The sequence below is a fragment of the Enhydra lutris genome, unplaced genomic scaffold (assembly GCF_002288905.1).
Source record: "Enhydra lutris kenyoni isolate GAN:26980312 unplaced genomic scaffold, ASM228890v2 scaffoldscaffold74, whole genome shotgun sequence".
NCBI lineage: Eukaryota > Metazoa > Chordata > Mammalia > Carnivora > Mustelidae > Enhydra > Enhydra lutris.
In genome coordinates this window covers 6150036-6158677 of record NW_019154158.1, presented here as the reverse complement: position 1 = coordinate 6158677, position 8642 = coordinate 6150036, and the positions used below count along the sequence as shown (strand labels likewise).

General features: G+C 50.6%; 1 protein-coding gene and 1 long non-coding RNA gene across 2 annotated transcripts; both read left to right on the top strand.

Moving 5' to 3' along the window:
• The first annotated feature begins 2678 nt into the window (after positions 1 to 2678).
• Positions 2679 to 3938, top strand: LOC111160111. The gene is made up of 4 exons (XR_002641456.1): positions 2679 to 2752; positions 2867 to 2891; positions 3286 to 3308; positions 3591 to 3938. It is a non-coding gene; the product is annotated as an uncharacterized LOC111160111 (long non-coding RNA).
• Positions 3939 to 6095: 2157 nt separating this feature from the next.
• Positions 6096 to 8471, top strand: LOC111160225 (zinc finger CCCH-type containing 10). The gene has a single exon (XM_022523135.1). The coding sequence runs from the start codon at positions 6796 to 6798 to the stop codon at positions 8101 to 8103; it is 1308 nt and encodes a 435-aa protein (XP_022378843.1). The 5' UTR covers positions 6096 to 6795; the 3' UTR covers positions 8104 to 8471.
• Positions 8472 to 8642: the final 171 nt, after the last annotated feature.

Sequence of the window (8642 nt, the reverse complement as noted above, 5' to 3'; positions counted from 1 at the left end):
CCCAGGATCCTGAGATCATGACCTGAGCCAAAGGCAGAGGCTTTAACCCACTGAGCCACCCAGGTGCCCCTAGAGTAACCTTGTTGGTGACAGTTTGTTTGGGATAAGGTGTACCGTAAAAAATAAAGCACTGTTTACCAATGTTTATTTTGATTTAGGAAGCCAGAAGAATGCCTTTACTAGTATTCAATTTTTCAGGGCCAGTCTGAGATGGATAATTTATTAGGCTATCTTAGATGTGAAACATTGCTGACCAGGATATACTATAGTAAACAAAACTGGACATAGCTCCCTTCATAAGAGCTTATAGGCTGCAGTCAGCCCCTGAACAATACAAGCATTTCTGACTCCCCGAAGCTTAATAAAGCCTGCTGTTGGCCAGAAGCTGTAGGATAACAGTTCATTAGCATATTTCACATGTTACATGCATTATATACTCTATTACAGAGCTAGGGAAAGCGAGAAAATCAGAAGAGAAAATGCATTTACATTATTGTGTGTATGGGCGCCTGGGTGGCTCAGTGGGTTAAGCCTTTGCCTTCAGCTCAGGTCATGATCCCAGAGTCCTGGGATGGAGCCCGGCATCACATCATCCAGCTCTCCTCAGCAGGGAGTCTGCTTCCCTCTCTCTGCCTGCCTCTCTGCCTACTTGTTATCTCTATCAAATAACTAAATAAAATCTTTTTTAAAAAGGTTTATAGTATTGTGTGTAAAAACTACACAGGTACCTGTACCAATGGCAGTCAAACCTGTGTTCAAGTGTCAACTGTAGTGGCCAATTAACAGGTGAAATCCTGGTGAACTTGATATAATGTTGCTGGGGTTTTTTATTAAAAATTTTTCATCATCTGTATATGTGCTGCCGAAGCAAGCACAATTTTTCATATTCTGATGGTACAATACTAGAACTACTTAAAATCTTGGAACACGAGTCCTAAGTATTAAAAACAAACGTTTTTTTCCAGAGTTAAAAAGGTGAGGTTGTTACTGTGTAAATTATAAAGGGAAATTATGGAAAAAAGATGATCACAAACAGCCTTACAGTCTCTTATTATAGACGTAAGGTGGGGGTGGGGGCTTCTGGGTGGCTCAGTCCTTGAGCGTCTGCCTTCAGCTCAGGCCACGATCCTGGTGTCCTAGAATGGAGTCCCGCACCAGGCTCTCTGCTCTCTCCGCCCCACTCCCCCTGCTTGTGTTCGTCTGTGTTTCTCTCTCTCTCTGACAAATAAAATCTTTGGGGGTTTTCTTAATATATTTTTTAAAGATTTGATTATTTATTTATTTATTTATTTGATTGATTGATTGATTGACAGAGACCACAAGTAGGCAGAGAGGCAGGCGGGGGGGGGGGGGGGGGGGCGGGTGTAGGTAAGCAGGCTCCCCACTGAGCAGAGAGCCTGATTGGGGGGCTCAATCCCACGACCCTGGGATCAAGATCCCCAGCTGAAGGCAGAGGCTTAACCCACTCAGCCACTCAGGTGCCCCCAATTTTTTTTTTTAAGATTTTATTTATTTATTTGACAGACAGAGATCACAAGTAGGCAGAGAGAGAGGAGGAAGCAGGCCCACCCGCTGAGCAGAGAGCCGGATGCGGGCCTCTGTCCCAGGACCCTGAGATCATGACCTGAGCGGAAGGCAGAGACTTAACCCACTGAGCCACCCAGGCGCCCCATCTTTGGGGTTTTTAAAGATTTTTATTTATTAGAGCGAGAGAGGGAGCACAAGCAGGGGCAGTGGGAGAGGGAGAAGCAGGCTTACCGCTGAGAGAAGTGCCTGATGCGGGGTTCGATCCCAGGACCCCAGGATCATGGTCTGAGCTGAAGGCAGACACTCAACGCCTGAGCCACCCAGGCAGCCCAATAAATAAAATCTTACAAAGAAAAAAGGTGAAGTCTGTATGGTATGGGGTTCTTTTTCATCCTTCCTAAGTCAAGTTTCCCTATAGCAAAAACTATGGGTATGTTTTCCGAGTGCTTCTGACCTGACCATACCTTGTGGCTGGAAGTTCTCTAACAGCAAATATTCTCACTCTAGAGAAGACAGCTGATCTTGCTTCCTCTGTCCATTGATTTGATCTTCACCCCGAGGTAGAGGGAAAGTCACTGAAGTATTTTCTGAACAAGATGCATTGTGCCCAGGAATCTTGTGACATTCAGCCTCAGGTATTGTGGGGAAAGACCGTACGGAGCTGACAAGGAAAAAGCGTTGATCTAAATGACAAAGGTCTCTTTTTGTAGTACGAAGGCTTTCTCGACTCCCCACTTTACATCCTCCCACGTAATCTTAGGACCTTCCTAAGTTCCGTGATAGAATCTCCCTACAGCAATTTAGAAAACAAACCAGTAAAACAAATTGGGAATTTTTGTAGACTCCGCACCGATCCATAATAAAATGGAGGGTATCCCGCGAAACTGCAACTCCCAAGAAGCAGTGAGGGGGAAGGCGGAAGTCGCTATCATTTGCTCGGCCGCACGTCTCGGTCCCATATTGGAAATATGTGCTCACATTGAAATAATACAATGTCCTCATAATAAAACTGGGCGAGGGGAATTTTGTAACTCAAATAAAATGTTTCCAAGAGAACTGCTAATGCAATCACTTAATCCGGGACCTGAAAGGCCATTGTTACTCTCCTCCGGCAGCCCCGCCCCTCGAAGGACGCTCCAAACAGCGGAAGTGACGACACAGGTCTCCGTTAAATAGCTGGAGGCGGACCGCCGCCGCTCTCTCGGTCTTAGCGCCATCTTCTTGGGTAAGTGTTGTTCGTTTCTGTGTTGGCATTCCGTGCATAATCCATTAACATCTGATCTCTACACTTGCCATCATAACAGCAAACTAACCGTAGCCTTTTTTTCTTTACCTGTAGAAACCTCTGCGCCATGAGAGCCAAGGTAAGCAGTTCCTGGCAGTAAGCTGAGGCAGTAGCGATGGGTGATGGGTGGAGGGATAGCCGGGCAAGAGAAGAAGTCCGCCATGGTTCCCGAGCCGCTGGGTTCTCAAGGGTGCCCAAGAGCTAATAGGGGAGGAAAAATAATTTGGGGAGAAGCAGAGGGGAGGGGAGTAAGTATTGTGGGTAGAGGGGGCGGGAGTAGAAAAGCGCACGCAAGATTCAGGTTTATATCCGCGGGTGAGAGTGGGAGTCCAAATTGATAGGGTTACTACGACTAAGCCCTCATACTTAGGAACCTGCCAGGTTTTAAATAATGTCCTTTACACCCCTGCCTAGACCTGTACTAAAGCTAATCTCTTGTTTTATTCACTGCGTCTGGTTATGATCGATTGCAGTGGAGGAAGAAGCGAATGCGCAGGTATGTTGAGACTTGACCGTCCGAAACAGGAAAAGGGAAGTGTAGCGTGCCTTGGACAAGACGTGGGAGGAACATTTGGTTTAGAAATATAAAAGAACTTAGGTGAAAAACAATTCTAAGTATTGACTTGACTAGTACGGGATTGAACACAATAAAGATAGTAGGACCGAAGTGCCCGTTTGTTTTGATACCCCTGGTATCCGATGCACATTTTTAGGATGGGAGGGAAAGACTGAACCTGGGTTTGTGGGCAGGAGATGTATTTCCGTGTCTGCTTTTCAGGCTGAAGCGTAAAAGAAGAAAGATGAGGCAGAGGTCCAAGTAAACCGCTAGCTTGTGCACCGGTGGAGCCACAGGAGCAGAAATAAAGGAAAGCCAGAGGCCAGGGACGCTGGTACCAATTGTTGGGCTGCATGCCTACTCTCTAGAGCTTGATTTGGATCTAGACCATCCATCGCCATCAGATCGCAGCTACTACCTTTGAGAGACCCGCCTTGTCGATACCAAAACCGACTCTTGGCCCTTTGCCCTGGACCTGTGACTTTTCGGGACTGTTTTCATTTGTGGCTGAATGTAACACGTGTACAATAAATCATCTCTTCTGCTGTCTTAGCTGAAGGAAAAAAATGGTCTTGTGTGATACGTGGTTTTTATGGTTCCATTGGCTGGGGTTCTGGATCACTGGAGCAGATCTTCAATACCCCGTGCTGTAGAGTGTCACGCCACATGGGCTACAGCCGGGTTGTGAATCCTGCGCTGGCCAACTGGCCCCACGACTCTCGGAGTTAGATAACTGGGTGGCCCTTCCCGTATTGGGTGTAGTACACGCAAGGGGACGGGTTTCAACCTGGTTCGCGACCAAGTTAGGGGCAAACGACGATCCCTCCCCAACTCTTGCCTGAACCTCAGTTACTAAGTTCCCGCTTTTGGGGCCTTACTGTGCTGCTGGGTTGGGTTGCTATGGTGACACGCAAAGCTTGCTGGGAACTTCCTGCGGCTAGTCGCACAAGTACTTTGCGCACCATAGAGTAGTTCCGGGTCTGTGGCTAGAGCGTCAATTCTTCCGCAGGAAGCGGAAGGGCGATAGGGTAGGCGGCTCTTTGTCGAAGCTACAGGACCGGCAGGCGGCAGCAGCAACTACGGCGGCGGCGGCAGGTGAGGGAGGCGGGAGACTTAGGTGGAGGCCGCGCCCGGAGGGGAGGAGTCGGGGCCGGCCCAGCAGCTGGGCTCGGCCGGGCTACACAAGGCCCCCCAGGACGGAGCTGTTTCTTTCTCACGCCCCAGGGCCGAACCCTTTTTCTGACTGACCCTGCTTCGCGAGCAAACGCCAGCTTCGTGACGTCACAGCCCTGCCCATCCCCGCAGCTTGATGTCACCTGGAGTCCCCCCTTCCCGCTTCACTTGTGCTTCCTTAATGTCTTCTTCGTCTGGTTCACGGCTGAGCGCCGGTCGCACTGCACAGAACCTGGCAAACTAGAAGACTTGCTGTGGGAAACTCCTAGGACTTTCCCCCAAAACTCTGGGGTGTTGCGAAGCGTCATAATCACCGCCTCCAAGTCTAATCAGCCATCCCACTGCACTGTCAGTTGCTGCCCTTGCACGGCTCCCCATTCGTAGTCAATTAACCTCAACCCTAGGCCGGGCTCTGATCCCCACATCTTCCTTCATCTTGAGGCAGGGCACCTCTCACCTTTTGTTCACCCAGGGCTGGTTTTCCAACCCATTCTCCTAGGCTCTCCAGATTAGTTCTGTCTTATTCTTCTTACTGACAACTTCTCCCTTTGACAGGTGAAGTTGGGCTTGAACTCGCAGGAAATCTTGGAAGTGTTCAGAGCTCTTGCCATTTTGTCAAACTTCTTTATTGTAACGTCTTATAGTTCTCTGTTCTCACCCCTTCTCCCACCCAAGTCTCTGTTTTTTATTCCTGTTCAGAACCCAGCAGTGATGTGGAGGTGGAGAACCACAGGAGCCCCGGACTTCACCTGAGCTACCTCAGGTATCGAACTATCCTGGGAGAGTTGGGTGGGGAGGAGTATAATATCTGATTATCAGCCTCTGGTGGGAGCTGCAGCATGGTTCAGACTCAGAGAGATGGTATTTATTTTTTTACCGGGTCCTTTCACTTTTAGTAAAAGTTTGATTCTTCCTTAATACCCTACTTTTTTCCTTGGTTTCGATTTTGGGACTACATCCTTTTGGAGGAAGAGGATCCCTCTTCTTTTACAGATTCATCTGTAATTCTGGTCTCTGATCTGGTTGGTTCATTTTTGGAAGGTCTGAAGGCAAAGTCAAGGCAATGGAAAAGGTGGTTGGGGGGAGATGAAGACCAAAGAAACCAGTAAAGATTTCCTTATAGTCCAGTGGAAACAGTATGAGGTTTTCCTATTTGAACAGCAGGGGGAGCCTGATCACTGCCTTAGAAAGGCTTATGAGGTCAGACACGTGGTGGCAGGGACTCCTAGTCTTTTTGGGGGTGGGGAGAGGGGAGGGCTCGAACCAGGGCAGTGGACTGACATTCCAGAGCTCTCTTGGGAAAGAGGAGACTTAAAAAGCTTTTATAGAGTCTATAAATAAAGAGGATCTTTATGGGGTGAGGAATGGTGTGGTTTGATGTCAGTAGGATCTAATGGGGAATGAAAGGGGTGTGTAGAATGGAAAAGAAAGGTCACTGGTTCTTGTGAAATTAACTCCTTCCTCCCACCTTGGTCTTACTGCAGATGGTTTTGTCCTTTGGGGGTCTAGAAGTGGAGATTCCAGCTGTAGAACTCTTACCCTGAAATGGAGTAGAGGGGGGTGACCACATGGATTGAGAACAGTGGTGAGCTGGGAGGGAATACTAAAAAATGATAGATTTAGGGACTGCCCTCAAGCTGGTGACACCAGTCTCTTAGGACTTCCTGGGGTCTAGAGATCTGATACTTCACAGTGCCCTCATGTAAAAGAGGGGTTAAAAGAAGTTTTGTCTGCAGTGCCCCATTATCCAGAGCCCTAGTAAGCTCACCAGCCCATCTTGGCCACTTCCCAGTCTCCTCCTAACCTATTGAGACACTGAGACAGCAGTTTTAATTTCACTTCCTCAACTTTAATAAGGTCAGCTCGGAAGGGGAAATAAAACCCAACACTCTTTTCTCCTTGCCCCCTCCTTGGCCTAACATCATTGGTGAGATGAGGTGGCTTCACCCCAGCTCCCTCCCTCCCCACCCCATTAGCCAGGCTAGTGTGAATCATTCTGAACCAGACCAGGTGCACAAGGGCCTGGGCAGGACTTCTGACAAGCCAGCCAGTCCAGCCAGAATTCTCATCCCTTAGATTTTCCATCTCCAAAGCCATTGCCCCTCTGGCCTGCTTTTTGCTGGACTGCCTGCTCTATAGCTGGGAAGAATGTGGCCTCTCTGGAAGATTCCTGTTTGACACGGTTCTCCTCTTTCCTAGTGGTCACCAAGGGTGGCAAGAAAAAGAAGAAAGCCCTGAGTTGGGGGGGACCAGGATGCCTGACCGGGACAGCTATGCCAACGGCACTGGGAGCAGCAGTGGAGGCCCTGGAGGCGGTGGCAGTGAGGAGGCCAGTGGGGCAGGGGCAGGCAGTGGCGGGGCCAGCTCAGATGCCATCTGTAGAGACTTCCTAAGGAATGTGTGCAAGCGAGGCAAGCGTTGCCGCTATCGTCATCCAGACATGAGTGAGGTATCCAACTTGGGGGTGAGCAAAAATGAGTTCATCTTCTGCCATGACTTCCAGAACAAGGAGTGTAGCCGCCCAAACTGCCGATTCATCCATGGCTCCAAGGAGGATGAGGATGGTTATAAGAAGACAGGAGAGCTTCCCCCTCGGCTGAGGCAGAAAGTGGCAGCTGGCCTGGGCCTTTCACCGGCTGACCTGCCCAATGGCAAGGAAGAGGTCCCTATCTGCCGTGACTTTCTCAAGGGTGACTGCCAGAGAGGAGCCAAGTGCAAGTTCCGCCACCTGCAACGGGATTTTGAGTTTGATGCTCGGGGTGGAGGAGGCAGCGGTGGCGGCGGCTCAGCAGGCCCGGTACCCCCAGGACGACGTCATGACCTCTATGATATCTACGACCTCCCTGACAGGGGCTTTGAGGACCACGAGCCAGGCCCCAAGCGCCGGCGAGGTGGATGCTGCCCCCCAGATGGCCCCCATTTTGAATCCTATGAATATAGTCTGGCTGCACCGAGAGGCGTGGAGTGCAGGCTGCTGGAGGAGGAGAATGCCATGCTCAGGAAGCGGGTGGAGGAACTAAAGAAGCAGGTCAGCAACCTGCTGGCCACCAATGAGGTACTGCTGGAACAAAATGCCCAGTTCCGCAATCAGGCCAAGGTCATGACCCTGAGCTCTACTGCACCAGCGACGGAGCAGACTCTGGCCCCCACCGTGGGCACTGTCGCCACTTTTAACCATGGCATTGCCCAGACTCACACTACTCTCAGCAGCCAGGCTCTACAGCCTCGCCCTGTATCCCAGCAAGAACTGGTGGCCCCCACTGGAGCTCCAGCTGCTCCCCCAGCTAATGCTGCACCTCCTGCTGCTCCACCACCCCCACCCCCACACTTGAACCCAGAGATCACGCCATTGTCAGCTGCTCTGGCTCAAACAATTGCCCAGGGGATGGCACCCCCACCTGTCTCCATGGCTCCCGTGGCTGTATCTGTGGCTCCTGTGGCCCCTGTGGCTGTATCGATGGCCCAGCCCTTGGCAGGAATCACGATGAGCCACACCACCACTCCCATGGTGACTTACCCCATCGCTTCCCAGAGCATGCGTATCACAGCCATGCCACACTGAGGGGGCTAATGGACACTCCCGGGGTATAGCCTCCCAGGGCTGGGGTCGAGGGGCCCTTACCCACTCGCCTAGCCCTCCCAGGCCCTGTCTGAAGGGCTCACTCAAGAACTAGGACGAGAGACTACAAGGAGTTTGCTGTTGAGAAGGGATTGGGCTGGTCTGTTTTCTCTCACCTCCCTTTTATGAGGGTCCTCTTGTCCATCTTCCTTCAAGCCTCACAGAGGGGGGCTTGCATAGGAGTGCAGACTGAAGCCAGCAGAGAGGAAGGACTGACCGAGGGGCTGTATGTCCCCTGATGGGAAGATGGGGACATCCTGGTCTTGTCCTCTCTTCTGCATAGCGCAGGTTCCAGCACTGGCTTTGTAAGAAAAAAAAAAATACCCTGCCTAGAGGGAAAGCCAGGAAAGATTGGGAAGCAGGTGGCCAGGAGAGAAGGCCTGATCAGAGCCTTTAGACAATTGGGGGCCTAGCAGAGTTGGACAATACAGGAACTGTTCCTGGGCCCATGGGAATGTGGGGACCATAGTACTCCAGCCCAA

What these genes read in the sequence shown, in the direction of transcription:
- LOC111160225 (XM_022523135.1), top strand. Translation starts at nt 6,796, where the DNA reads ATGCCTGACCGGGACAGCTATGCCAACGGCACTGGGAGCAGCAGTGGA.